General features: G+C 33.1%; 1 protein-coding gene and 1 long non-coding RNA gene across 2 annotated transcripts; one reads left to right on the top strand and one right to left on the bottom strand.

Moving 5' to 3' along the window:
* Positions 1 to 2,183: 2,183 nt before the first annotated feature.
* On the bottom strand, positions 2,184 to 6,022 carry LOC139500573 (uncharacterized). The gene is made up of 2 exons (XR_011658304.1): positions 5,587 to 6,022; positions 2,184 to 2,860 (listed from the first exon to the last, which is right to left on the bottom strand). It is a non-coding gene; the product is annotated as an uncharacterized lncRNA (long non-coding RNA).
* A 4,494-nt stretch (positions 6,023 to 10,516) lies between these two features.
* On the top strand, positions 10,517 to 13,800 carry LOC139501219 (B-box type zinc finger protein ncl-1-like). Its single transcript, XM_071290218.1, has 2 exons — positions 10,517 to 10,596; positions 12,094 to 13,800. Exon 2 carries the CDS (start codon positions 12,102 to 12,104, stop codon positions 13,767 to 13,769), a length of 1,668 nt encoding a protein of 555 aa, XP_071146319.1. The 5' UTR covers positions 10,517 to 10,596; positions 12,094 to 12,101; the 3' UTR covers positions 13,770 to 13,800.
* The last annotated feature ends 1,838 nt before the right edge of the window (positions 13,801 to 15,638 follow it).

Raw genomic sequence — 15,638 nt, 5'->3', positions numbered from 1 at the left:
AGATGAACAAAATGTACATGTAGCACTGAATCATAATGACAATGAATATAAGCTGTTTACATTTTCTTGGATTATAAATTAGCCACTGAAGCCTAAAAGTTTCAAGTGACTTAATTTACATTAACAACACGATAGCAGGTGCAACATTTGGATCAGGATCTACTTACCAGATACAATATAGAAAATACAGTTAAGAATAACACATTATTTGGTTAATTTGTGTCATTTTGGTGCTTTCTCTGACGCATACATAGCCCACACAAATGAGGCTCAGGAATAGAGAAAAAGGCGGATTCCTAATTTCTTTATTTTAAAGCAATTTTCAGTGTTTCTTAACTTTTTACGCTTTTTTCTTTTTTTCTTCTAATGATGCCCCATAATTTCTATTCTTAATATTTTAGCACCCTGTTTTTCTTTATTCTTCTTTTCTTGTTTACTCTATTATTGTCCACCCATTTATTCTTTATAATAGTCTAATATGTAGCCCCTTCCAGACACTCATTCAAACTAAAAATTAAGGAGTTAGACCTAGGTTATTGGAATCAACATGTTTGTGTCAGCCATTTTCATAAATATATTCTAAGCTTCTAGGATAGATTATTTTCTATCTGTTTCAAATAAATGCGTAAAAAACTGTGATGAAACTTGGCTTTTACAAACACATTACTGATTTTAAGAGTTATCTCCCTGAACAAAGGTTTACCCCCTAAAAAGATTTTTTTTCTCGTCATCCTTGCAGAATTAAATTTCTTCTATTTCTGAAATTAGAATATGCATGAAATATTTCCCACTGGACCAATTGCAAGCAATCACAATTCCATCAATAATGTTCAACTCCAGAAATTTCGCTTTAAATAATGCAGTCCGCAGTCCAATCAGAAACCTCAACAAATCTAATAAAATATTGATTTCTGATTTAGTTTTACTACTGTAATCAGGGAAATTTTCGCGGTAGTTTTATTTTCGCTATTTTCGCGCTAAGAATTAAAACGCGAAAATAAAACGACCGCGAAAATATCAATGAAAACTCTTTATATGACATTTACTTTTACAAATTATGACTTGGATGGAGAGTTGCCTTATTGGCAGTCATACAACATCTCCTTAAATCTACGCATATGAATAGAATATCTAGAGGACTACTGCATAACTCTGATTTTTTAGACGACACATATATAACACTATTCATGTGTAGTATAACGAAATCAGAGATCGATATTTTAATTAGATTAAAACCTCCACTTGATAAAAGTAAGTAGAAACGCTTACATACAGTATTAAGACGCTTTATAATAACTAAAGTATGGTATTGATGGAAGGGATATTGTTACTTCTGTTAATATCATAAAGTCCTTAAAAAGCAAAAAAGTCTCACCTTCAATTCAGACATTACAATCACATAAATATCTATTTTATTTGAGAGCATGTGGTAGCACAATAAGCAGGCTCGATCCGCAATCTTTATTAGACATTGATAAAAAAGTTCAATAAGCTCAGTTGGGAAAACACAAGTTATCTGACAAGAAGTGATTGCCCGTGACAGGTTTCAATATTGCAGACACATTACAGTATAAAATCATGTGATTCCAGGCCAAATATAGAAATAAGAAGATGTGGTATGAGTGCCGATGAGACAAATCTCAATCCAAGTCAAAATGTGTAAAAAGTAAACCATTATAGGTCACTGAACTATTATCACTAAACTAGTAAACATATTTCTTTAGTGACCAACTGAAGGACGCCTCCGGGTTCGGGAGTTTCTTACTGCATTAAAGACCTGTTGGTCGCCTTCGGCTGTTGTCTGCTCTATGGTCGGGTTGTTGTCTCTTTGACACATTCCCCATTTTTATTCTCAATTTTGTTCAACACGAAGCCTTGGCTCACAACAAACAGCAAGCTATTATGATGACTAGTGCAAAACAATTCACACAGGAAAACCAACGGTCTAACGTATGAGAGAGAGAAAAAACGAGAAAAAGAAAAACGTGAAATGTTTAGTGGGTAAAGTTTAAAGTTAAGAAAAGGAGTGATACCAGTAAGATTTCTTTACACTGAATATATTGACACCACGACCGAATGTTTTAACTACAAAGACAAGCATTGAACCACCTGATACAATTTTAAAACAGCATGTACCAAATAAATCATACTCAATACTGCCACTGTATATAAAACGAATGCAAGAAATTTGAAATTTATTACAACCAAAAGCACAAACTTTCACTGGAAAAGTTCGTTTCTTCATCTTTCATTCTTTTAATCCCCAATCCTTCTATGATAATTAAAAATTATATTCCAGTATTGAAAGATAAAAATTCAAAGTGCTGTTGAGAAATCTTTAAAGTATAATTTTACGACACGACATCATATGGCAAGTTTCAAAACAGCTTCCATCCCGAGAAAGCCCATCTTGATGCAGCGTCATTTTTTATGCTCCCTTCCAAGTGTCGAGTAGCTCTTGTGAAAACTTGATCATTTTCTGCCAGATTTTCGATAATGAATCCCGAGGTACAGTCATCGTCCCATTTGATCTCAGTATCCGAATGGACAGTAAATATGACTCTTCGGTTTTTCACAAGTTGGATGGACACTTCTCCATTACTCCCCGTTTTCCTTTTTCCAAGTACGCAGACAGACCAAGTGAAAGCATATGTTCCGCTACATGGTGCAACAAACATACCGGAAGTGCTATTGTAACCATTGCCGACATTCGTTTCAACATAGTCGTAAACAATAACACTATTATTTCTTAATGCCTCGCTGTCAAATTTTGAATCCTTTATTAGAGCGGTAAATGCGACTCTGTTTGTTTCATTCATAGTCTGTGGAGCAGCGGCATAGACTGTCCTGGTTTCTGAAACTGAAAGAAAAAAAATATAAATCATACGTGTCGAGTTTTGTCTTGAATTTATACGAGAAAGCCCTTAGTTAACTTACTTCCTATTGACAGAGTTTGGCATTTGTATTAAGACTGTAGACATTTTTTCAATTTTTCTTACATTGGTAACCAACTTAAAGACGATGAACAAAAAAAGTTTTTCCATTTGCTTCGGATTTTGCATCTATTGTCATTAATTGATAATCTGTACACGTCCTTTCAAATAGATAAGTGAAGATGTGGTATGAGTGTCAATGAGACAACTCTCCATCCGTGTAACAATTTATAAAAGTAAACCCTTATAGGACAAGGTACGGTCTTCAACACAAAGCCTTGGCAAGCTATAAAGGGCCCCCGATATGACTAGTGTAAAACCATCCAAACGGGAAAACCAACGGTTTAATCTATATAAAAGTGAGAAATAAGAAACACTTATGAACCACATATATAAACAGATTACAACCACTGAAAATCAGAATCCTGACTTAGGACAGGTGCAAACAATTGCAGTGGGATTAAACGTTTTACTGGATAGTACCAAACCTTTTTCCTTTTCTGAATCAATAGTATAACATCACAACATAGAAAGACACACTATAAAATATCGATTGGGAGGCTTAAATCAATCAAAAATTGGCAAAAATGTTTTAAACTTGGTTATAGGATACGTTCACATTTCTGTCATGTTAGTAGAACAAAGCAGACAAGACCGAATTTTTCTGTCCCTTCAATGCATATATTTTCTGGTATATATTTGCTTTTTATTGATTTTGCTATTTTCTATATTGCACAAAAAGAGAAAGAAAATAGCGAAATCAATAAGCATTATAGGTACAGAAGAATTAAGTCTAAAAGCAAACATGCGAAAAGAGCATGTCATTTTTTTTCCATAAAAAAGGCCGTTAGTTTTCTCGTTTGAATTGTTTTACATTGTCTTATTGGGGCCTATTATAGCTGAGTAAGCGGTATGGGCTTTGCTCATTGTTGAAGGCCGTACGGTGACCTATAGTTGTTAATGTCTATGTCATTTTGGTCTGTTGTGGATAGTTGTCTCATTGGCAATCATACCACATCTTCTTTTTATATGTAAGTAATTAGTAATTGATACTTGTCATAGTCTTGAGAAAAAGGAAAGATGTATCATATAACTTTACCTAATACTTGAGAAATATCTTTAATAGTTATGGTATAAAATATACTACATATATAATTATATTTTGACAGATTGCAAATTTACAGGTACGTTGCTGTATCATATATTGACAATGCCTAAGTTTTCTTTTTATTTGTTGAACATCCATCCTGATAGAAGGTACATGGATCTTGCTACATATTACATCAAATTGACCAAGGTTTTATATTTCTACGTTTTGCGTCGCATGCTTATATTTGAAGGGTTTTGATATTTTCATGGCGTTCAAGTCGCAAATAAGCACGTGTTTTGAAAAAGTGACAGATAAAAGAAAATCCAAAAAACCCACAGACATGACCTGAACTGTGGCCAGTAACTTTCCGAGTAGTTTTTTTTTTATATAAGGTACCCGGTGAAAATGCGTATTGATACTATTGTTTTCCTGTACTCGACCTTTCTACCATACAAATACAGATGTTCAGATAACATTGAGTGATTAACGCACATCCTGCTTCTCGTATTAGCCAATCAAATGAAAGGTCATATTTAGATTACTATTACCCCACAGTTCAAGTTGGATCCTTATTGCGGCCCGAGTATTGAGTTCACCCTGAAACAAATTCAACTGATTTGGAAGTAAATATTAAATAAAAACTATACTTTTAAGCGTAAATATAATATTGTAGGATAAAACTCATGTTCGTACATTTACGCATATTGTCTATAAAGAATGAAAGGAGACCTGTGGTATAAACGTAGATGAGACAGAACCATAGCAACAAAAACAACTTCACAACAACAAGAAATTGAGAACTTCAACAATAGACACGTAGCAATACAATGTCAAGCTGTAAATCGACACAATTGCTTGGTTCCGGATCCTCTTATGATTCAATTGTATTAATATGCTTATGCCTAATTTGTGGTTACTATTAAGCTTAACATGAATGGGTTAAATTTCTGTACACTAAGCTACAAGTAGTCATGCGTTAGATAAAAGTTATGAATAAAATGAACTGATAGTGCAAGATTTTCTCGGTGAGTTGTAGCCCCATTTGTGACTTTGGTTTGATTGATCGAGTTGTTGTCTCTTTGACGTATCCCTTCTGCCCATTCTTAATTTTATCAACACTACATATGCTCTCAATTACAAAAAACGGACATGTAAGAAATGATGTATTAAGATTTTACGAGGTTCCTGTGGTTCGACATATCTGGTGAGGTTTAACTAGTATTTAAGACCTATAGATATATAAATAAAACTTATTTTTGGTTTTCTGTAAAGATCGCATTTTCCAACATATCTTTTAATCCTATTTAACAAGATATAAGCTAAACAAGTTTCCTATATCTATTTGAAAACCCAATTCTAAACCCTCTGGAAAAAAGATCAAAACTAAGCACGCGGAAGATAATTTTTTGATATAAATTAATTCTAAAATTCTATAACCGAACAAAATCCGGTAGTTTCAGCAAGTATCAATTAACAAACTTATAAATAGTGTAATTTTAAAAGATTTAAAAAAAACCTCTGAAAAACTGAGAAAAATCTACGGTAACTAGATAAATTTATTACCGTAAACTGTTGTGTTTCTAGCCGAATTCGGTAAATCACTATGACAGTTGTAAACAATCAACCCAGTAGCAAGACAAAACAGAACGTTTGCTATAAATCCAACTGCTAGCCCAAACGCCAGTCCTTTTCGCTGATCTCTCAAATTTGCAAGTCCTTTTAGTTTACACACTTTATCCGGTTTTATATCGGAACGAATTTTGAATTCTGAGCTTTCGTGCTCTGCGTTTTCGACCAGTCGATAGTCCATTGTTCTATTGATATAATATCAGATTGTTTTCACTCGATACAACAGTTTTAGATGTTAACTGGTATAATAACAGAATATATTCACTTGAAACAATAGTTCTAGATGCTAACTGGTATAACATCAGATTAATATATTCACTTGAAATAATAGTTTAAGATGTTATTGTATAACTAAATTTGTTTGAGGGCCGTGTGCTTATTTTAGGATTTGACAGCGATTTAATTTCTGTTTTAATTAATGAGTATTGTATGTCAGGACAAGAAGGGACCATGTATAGGTTAAGTATATCTCTCCGTTAGTACTTATAGTATTAAAGTTACTTTAAGAGAGATTATCAATTAATCTAAATTAAGATACTGAAAGGCAAATGTTCATAATTTTGAAACGTGAATCTTATTGTATGTATTTGAATCGTTAGAGAACAATTAGGCTAATAACAGACATTCTTGTTTCAAGAGATCTCAATCTTTCTTTATGTTCATGCACCTAAAATGCCTATCCTAAAATTATAACTGGCTATTTTGACCATATTGCGGGTTCTCACTACATGCATACAGGGATAAGAACTAAGCAAAATGAAGAAAAAAAAAACACATACCCATCCTATTTTTCTCATTGTAAATTTGTTTAGTAGTTTGCGAGTTATAAAGAAACGACATTTTAATGTTTTATTTCAGTAAGGTCAATTTCAATAAAGTCTAAATCTTTACAGAACTTCTACGTCAGAGTTTATGTTAATCTGTTCTGTCCCAGTACTTAAAATATTTCAATCCTTTATGGGTGGATATAACATACATAAATAAAAAACTAAAATAAAAAGGCAAGGCGTTCATTATCACTGAACTAGTATATATTTGTTTAGGGGCTAGTTGAAGGACGCCCCCGGGTGCGGGAATTTCTCGCTACATTGAAGACCTGTTGGTGACCTTCTGCTGTTGTTTTTTTCTAGGGTCGGGTTGTTGTCTCTTTGGCACATTCCCCATTTCCATTCTCAAGTTTAAGGAATGAGGTTGTTTAATTTTATATATGCATTTTTGTGCTTCTTTGCTTTAAATATTTGTTTGTTTTTTATTGATTAAGACTATAACACAATGATGACTTGTGTACTCATACAATTTTACCTTTTATACCTTTCTGTTTTGTTTCCACATCGTTGTCAATATAATATAATTTGATGCGACTGTCATGCAAGTGAAAGGTTCAGCTATCTATAAAACCAGGTTCAATCCATCACTTTCTACATAAGAAAATGCCTGTAGCAAGTCAGGAATATGACAGTTGTTATCCATTCGTTTATTGCGTTTGAGCTTTTGATTTTGCATTTTGATTAGGGACTTACCGTTTTGAATTTCCCTCAGAGTTCAGTTATTTTGAGATTTTACTTTTCACATTAACACATTTTTACGCATGCTCAAACGCATACCCAACAACAAATATAGACTCAAAAAATTTGGAATATTTCATAATGTGTATTTATACTTTAGCTTCTTACTCAGCTACATATTCAGATTTGCTGTATGTGTTTCATTTGACTCTTAAGGGGGTAGACCTTGGTTCAGGGAGATAACTCTTTAAATCAGTTAAGCGTTTGTAAAAGTCAAGTTCATCAATGTATTTTAAGCATTTACCTGAAACAGATTGAAAATAATCTATGTAACCTAGATGCTTAGAATATGTTTTTGAAAATGGTTGACATAAACGTACTGATGATTTTAAGAGTTATTTCCCTTAACCTAGGTTTACCTCCTTAAATTAAAACACTAGATGAGTTTTCTCTTCAAAACTATTAACTGCCGATCTTTTATGGAGGGAAATTTATGCCCCATTTATGGGCATTATGTTTTCTGATCTGTGCGTCCGTTCGTTCGTTCGTCCGTTCGTCCCGCTTCAGGTAAAAGTTTTTGGTTAAAGTTTTTGATCGCGTTATTTTTTTATGAAGTTGACGTCTAATCAACTTGAAACTTAGTACACATGTTCCCTATGATAAATCTTTCAAATTTTAATGCCAAATTAGAAACGTAATCACATTTTCACGGCCCTCTGAACATATAAAATCTAGTGCGGATGGGACATCCGTGTACTTGGGACACATTCTTGTTCTCAATTTGTTTTGATGAATTGTTTTTTTTTTCTATTTCTTTAGAAAAAAAAATATTTCCTATTAGTATAGGAAAGTGAAAAAATACTTCATTTCAATTTAACAGTAAAATAAATATTGATTTTCAAAAAAGGACCTGCTTTATAAAAGTTTTACTGAAAACTGATATACATTTTGTTTGATTAAAGTTGGGAATCATTATTTACAAAACTAATGCATTTTTGATATACTAAGGCTTTTCTACCTCAGGACTAGATCACCTTAGCTGTATTTGGCAAAACGTTTAGGAATTTTGGTCCCCAATGCTCTTCAACTTCGTTCTTTATTTGTTTTTTTTTTACCCTTTTTTTTCACCTTTTTTTCACCTTTTTTTTTTTAACCTTTTTTACCTTTTTTTTTTTTATAACTTTTTTGGATTCGAGCGTCACTGATCAGTCTTTTGTAGACGAAACGCGCGTCTGGCGTAAAGACCAAGTTTAATCCTGGTATCTATGATGAATTTATTTACATATTTTATTTGAACTTTGATTGATAGATGTCTGATTGGCATTCATACAACATTTTCTTCTTATATATATCCCCAGACCAAACAAAAAAGAAGAAAACGAAAGAACTGTGCCCAATAAACCATGTCACGTCTTGTCTATATATTTAGGATCATAGTCTAACTATACACAGGTTATTGTTTTTTTTGTTATCTTATTGGTTTGGTTCAATCATTAATAAAAGGGAAATAATGAAATAATAATCTTTTAGCAGACAATTTGGTCCAATTTTGTCAAAATAGGATTAAACACATCGCTGATGAATAATTGACTTGAAAGTGCATAATTCGACCTCATTTGATCCGTATTCATTTGCCATTCAATTTGACCCATTAGCTAGAGATTATTGCGTATGTTTTAGTCGTTTTTATCCGTTATTTAAGAGAAAAAGTATGTCTATAGTGAAAATGAAACAAAGGTAAACCCTTCCGTTAACTGAGTCAATCCACACAAAAAAATCATTCTATAAAAGGGGAAAACGACAATTTACTTATTTTCTAACCAAAAACATGAAATCAAAAAGTCCTTAACAATCTAATTGCACGAGTTCGCTCTCTCTTTATATGCATTCTTATGTTGATATCGGGTTATGTGACCGTCGGCAGTCTTATAGGTCATCTTCTAATTAATTAGCTGGCGTCTAGACTAAAACACATGGATTCTTTTATAAATGTTATCGAATACATACATTGTTTTCTGTTCATTTCAGACTTATTATTGTAATATTGTAATTTGGATTTACGTTTTAGTATGTTATAAATAAAATATAAGAATTTGATTCAAAACGGTGAACATGATTTTAACAGCTAGTGCCCATTTAAGGAAGTAGACCTAGGTAAAGAAAATAACTCATAAAATCATCAGTACGCTTGTGTTAACCATTTCATAAATACAATGTATGTTCTAAGCTTCTATGTAACATATTTGGCACAATTTTATGGAACTTTGGATCATCAATGCTCTTCACCTTTGTACTTGTTGGCTTACTTACAATTATCTGAGCGTCACTGATGAGAATTATATAGACGAAACGAGCGTCTGGCGTATTTAAATATAAGCCTGGGACCCCTTGATAACTATTAGCATGTCGAAATGTACTATTTTATTGTTTATTAGGGTATTTCTCTATTCTAAATGTTCTTGCATTTATTTGTACTGTAGTCCTCTCATGTTATGTTATCATTTGAGTGTTATTTTTAACATTGCCATAAAAACTTGTGGTTCGGCTAGCCACAAAACCAGGTTCAATCAACCTTTTTTTTCGTAAAATGTCCTTAACCAAGTCGGAGAAAATGGCAGTTGTTATCGTATAGTTCGTTTCTCTGTGTGTTGCATTGTCGTTTGTTTTTTGTTGCACTGTTTCGTTGTCTCCCTATAATAGTTTATGTGTTTCCTACGGTTTAAGTTTGTAACCCGGATATGTTTCTCTCAATCGATTTATGACTTTCGAACAGCAGTACTAATGTTGCCTTTAATATCATATATTGTTTTCAGTGTAATTCAGGCAAATACTTAAAATACATTACTGATTTAAGGATGTCTGCTGGTCATGTTTTTGAATTCTTGTCATATTTTCGATTTTCTCAGGTTTTATCCATCCAAATGTATTAAATTGTTTTTTACACGCCACCCCACTTTTGTATTCATAAATCTGTTCAATAGATCATTTCAGATTTAGTGTTCCGGCGGCATGAAATCCTTGTTATTTTTTCTTGGTTTAAAGGGTAAAAAACAATTCCAATGTTAACAAATAGTAAAGTCTGAAGAAAACCCTTTTCCCGCCATTTTCTAAATGTCTCGTATTTTGAAAACTACACACGAGACTAATGATTTTATTACTTTATTTTGTTTAAATATCAAAGTTGTTTTCATTTTAAGCAACCACATGAAATCCTTGTTATTTTAAATTAGAGCAGCAGACATCCTTAAAGCGTTATCTCCCTGAACCAAGGTCTGCCCCCTCTAATGTTATTCAAATCATCCCGCGTCAATAACATGACATTGTATAATTATTGATAAAGTCATTGCCACGTGATACATGAGAGATTACAACTGATATTCCACTTTGACCATAGTCCACACACGAAGGCGTTGGATATAAATTTGTTGATCATTAACAGGTAAACCAAACACGCATTAAATTGACATACAATTAATTATTTTATTCAGAAAATTATTTGCATTATAATATTTCTTTTATAAACGAGTCGATAAAACAAGTCCTACTAATCAACTGCATTATTCAATTTCCTTTTCCAAAATATCAAGTTGGGATAGCAGCAAATAATTGTTTAATTTAAGGTTGAAATTCAGATATGAACAAATCTAGAAAGGTATGTCTGTCTCTTTACTCATTAGACTTATTCAATTTCCTTGTCCAAAATATCAAGTTGGGATAGCAGTAAATACATGTTTAATTTAAGGTTGAAATTCAGATATGAACAAATCTAGAAAGGTATGTCTGTCTCTTTACTCATTAGACTTATTCAATTTCCTTGTCCAAAATATCAAGTTGGGATAGCAGTAAATACATGTTTAATTTAAGGTTGAAATTCAGATATGAACAAATCTAGAAAGGTATGTCTGTCTCTTTACTCATTAGACTTATTCAATTTCCTTGTCCAAAATATCAAGTTGGGATAGCAGTAAATACATGTTTAATTTAAGGTTGAAATTCAGATATGAACAAATCTAGAAAGGTATGTCTGTCTCTTTACTCATTAGACTTATTCAATTTCCTTGTCCAAAATATCAAGTTGGGATAGCAGTAAATACATGTTTAATTTAAGGTTGAAATTCAGATATGAACAAATCTAGAAAGGTATGTCTGTCTCTATATAGATATAGGAAGATGTGGTGTGAGTGAAAATGAGACAACTCTCCATACAATTAACAATTTAAAATGTAAACCATTATAGTTTAAAGTACGGCCTTCTCATTAGCCTAACATTTTCGCAGTCTCATATCTTTAGATGGGACAAAATCTTCACACAGGCGATAATGGGAACGTTTTTTTTTTCTGTACCACAGTCCTATCGTAAACGGACTTTGAATACATTTAAAAGTTCCGTAGTTTTTACATATCTATTCCATGTTCCCCCACTTTCTAAATCAACACCAGATGATTAAGCTCAGTCACTTGTTTATCATAAAAACGTGTCAAATATCACTACACAGAGATTTTTTGTTTACACACAACTTTTGAGTCCCTCATTTCGAGGCGCATTAGGGATATTGACACAGATAAAACAATAAATAATAATTGTACCGATTTGTCCTATTTCTGGTTGTGGCATTTGAGTACGAATTAACATAGTGGTTTATCTAATTCTCACTGTCCTAATTATTGCCATGCATATCTCACTTTTGGGAAACAAAGCGTAAGATTAAAGGAATGATTTTGTAAACTTACAGATAAATTTTTGAATTGCAGGTGCTATAAACATGTGTTTTCGAAATAACCTTTGAAATCGGTATTGTTGCTTATAATTTTTACTAACTATTTAAATGTAAGAACTATGCATGGACACATGTTTTCCTATATTTGAAAGAAAATTAGATCGTTACTAGATATATTAATAATCCGAAAGTTACTAAAGCTTCTTTATTTAACGTAGGTGTGGTCATGGCTTCCGTTATATCTTGTGGTCCATGTCTGTATGACGAAACCAATCAGAATGCTAGAAAATGGTGTACCAGTTGTGAAGAGGGTTTATGTGAAGACTGTGAGAAAAATCATAAGAAAACCAAAACTACAAGGGATCATAAACTTATCTCGATTGACGATTATCGAAAGATAGAAGATGTTCCAATCAACATTACTTGCAGCGATCATGACAAGAAATTCGAGTGGTTCTGTAAATCTCACGATAAAGCTCTTTGTGTGACGTGCTTGCCAAGTGAACACAAATCTTGTTCTGATGTCATACCAATAGATGTTGCTGCTACAAATGCTAGACAATCCACGGCTATATCCGACTTGCAGGAGGCAATTGAGTTAATATTTCGAAATATAACACATTGCATCAACAATAGAAATACTGCAACAAAAGATATTGAAAAGGAAGAAAAAGATATTAGGAAGATTATCCAAGATACGAGGAGAAAAATAAATAAGCACTTGGACGCGCTTGAAGAAAAACTAATCCAAACATTGGTAGCAGCATCAGAAACATGCAAATCAAATTGTAATACGTTTACACGAAAGTTCCATTCACAACAGAAAACACTGATCAGGCTAAAAGATCAAGTACTGAAGATGAAAGAGTTTGCATCCGACTTACAAGTATTTCTTGGAACGCGTCAAATTGACCAATTAGTTATGAGTGAAACAGAATCCATCAAAACTGCAGCTAAGTCTATGTACGATTATAAATTCAACCTGGTTCTTAACAGTCATATTCAGAAATTATCAAATGGTTTAGTCAAAGATTTTGGAAAAATTCAAGTAGCTGAACCAACCTCGAATTTAAACATTAAAGAGATAAAAATAGAGCAGGCACAAATACAGCAAAAGATACCATCGAGAAATGTCGCTGACGTAAAACTTGAATTATTAACAAAGGTTAAAATCAAGCGAGAAGGAGATATTCGTATTACAGGTTGTTCTATATTTCCTAATGGACATCTATTGTTTGCGAATTACAATACCACAGAACTATTGGAGTACAATGAAGAAGGTAACTGCATCGGCAGAATTCAAGTTTCTGCTAATCCATATGATATCACAGTGCTAGATTCTGATCGTATTGCAATCACATACGGAAGTAAAAGATTCTTCGAAATTTTTAATTATCACAATAGTTGGGTTGTGAAGATGATAGAGACCGGTGGAAACTGCTGGGGATTAAGTCAGTCAAATGGCAAAATTTACGTCCGACATAATCAAGATATTGGTGTTTTTGACAAAATGGGAAATAAACTATCTACTTTGGCTGCCTCAGGAAAGTTATATATCTCTTCGTCAAAAATCAACATCTTCTGTTCAAACAATTCAAAAAACAATGTATGTTGTTATGACATGAGTGGACAAGAAGTGTGGAAGTTTCACGATGATTATGTACAGCATCCGTTAGGCGTAGCAAATGATTGTTGGGGTAACGTTTTCGTTGTTGGTGGTATGTCTTTTAACCTATTAATTATACAACATGACGGGAAAACCTATAAAAACCTGCTTAATTTGAATAGAAATTCTATCCCGCGTGCGGTATACTATGATAAGGACAAAAACACTCTGCTGTTCTGTGATCAACGCGGTGATAATTGTGCATTGTATAAGATATTGTACCCTTAACTGTTTTCAAATTAAAGATGCAAAAAGCAAATTATCTTCTTTAAAATGATACCACAACTCTAACTGGGCGTTTGACTCAACATTTAAACAGGTTATAACAACAATAGTTAACAGTAATCAGGGGTCGAAATTGGCGCTGGTCCGGTGATCCGAGACCAGTAGAATTTGTGTCGGACCAGTAGATTTTGTCAGCTGGTGGTCCGGCGGACCAGTAGAAATTTTTCGTTAAAATCAATGATTGCATCTCTATCTCGGTTTGTTTACAAAAGAATAAACCTGAGAAATTATTTTTAGGGTATTGGGGGTGCTATTTTTGGAATAAAAAAGAGGAAAGCAGCTGAGGAAAATAAAACTAAACATATGTCATATCTTTAAGTGGTTATCAAATGAATGTCATTTTTGCAGGGCCATTAAATTTTGAGCCGGACCAGTAGATCTAAAGTCCACTGGTCCGGCTGGCCAGTACACTAAAAAGCTTAAATTCGACCCCTGACAGTAATTCACTTTTTTTATTGAAAATATATCAAAACCAGGAGATGTGGAATGATTAAAACAACTTCGAATTAGTAGAGTGACTTTAAAGCCTTAAGCTTTTAAAAGGGTATATGTCACAATCTTCTTCAGATAAATATATTCATAACTTTATATAGACGGAACAAAAAAGCTTGGTATCTTTAATATTTTCTGATTAATTTTAACCAATTAATTGTAGGTGTACATCTGAATGTATTTTATAACACAAAGTAAAAGAGGGACGAAAGATACCAGAGGGACAATCAAACTCATAAATCGAAAACAAACTGACAACACCATGAATAGAAATGAAAAGGACAAACAGACAAACAATAGTACAAATGACACAACATAGAAAACTAAGGAATACACAACACGAACCCCACCGAAAACTAGGGGTGATCTCAGGGTAAGCAGATAAAAATATACTCTTGAAACAAAACAATTTTCCTTTTGGTTATTGCATGCTTGTCTTTCAGTCATTAATGGTCTTAGGAACTTTTTCCGAATGTTTAACGATATCAGGAATTTCTTAAACAATTGTATAGGGAAGTAATAAACAAAACAGATGCTTCCTTTTCAGTTAGTCAGTGCAAGATGTTGTATGATTGCCAATGTGACAACTCTCCACAAGAGGCCAAATGACACAAATTAACATCTATAGTTCCCCATACGGCCTTCAACAATGAGCAAAGCCCATACCGCAAAGTTAGCTATGAAAAGGCCCCGATATGACAAATGTTAAACAATTCAAACGAGAAAACTAACGGCCTGATTTATGTACAAATTAGACGAAAAACAAAAATGTAACATTTCAACAAACGACAACCACTGAATTACATGCTCCTGACTTGGGACGGACACTTGCATACAGAATATGACGGGGTTAAACATGTTAGTGGGATCCCAACCCTCCCTCTAACATGGGACAGAGGTGTAACAGTACAACAAAAGAATGAACTATAAAAATCAGTTGAACAGGTTTATCTCATCAGATGGATACAAATGAAAACACACCTAACAGAAACAGAGTGGACGTGGCCGGGCAATAGTCAAGAATAGCAGGATTCTAATATTTCAGAATTTTAAATCGGAATAGTGGTTGCGAAACTCGACATATTGCCCTTCCTGCATATTTGGCACACTTTAACATTTTCTCAATTAAAACGATTGTCTTTATCATTTAAGGTGGTACTAAATACCTCGACTATAAAAAATTTGGCTGGTTTAATTTTCATTAAATTTAGACAAAGTATTAAAATTAGGGGCAAAAGAAAGATACCGGAGGAAAAGTCAAACTCATAAATCGAAAATAAATTGACAACGACATGGCTTAAAATCAAAAAGACAAACAGA

This window comes from Mytilus edulis, chromosome 13 (assembly GCF_963676685.1).
Source record: "Mytilus edulis chromosome 13, xbMytEdul2.2, whole genome shotgun sequence".
NCBI lineage: Eukaryota > Metazoa > Mollusca > Bivalvia > Mytilida > Mytilidae > Mytilus > Mytilus edulis.
Note: the sequence above shows the minus strand (reverse complement) of the source record. Positions and strands in the feature narration are given on the sequence as shown.

Excerpts from the sequence above, each read along its gene's own strand:
- LOC139501219 (XM_071290218.1), top strand. The coding sequence starts at position 12,102 with ATGGCTTCCGTTATATCTTGTGGTCCATGTCTGTATGACGAAACCAAT.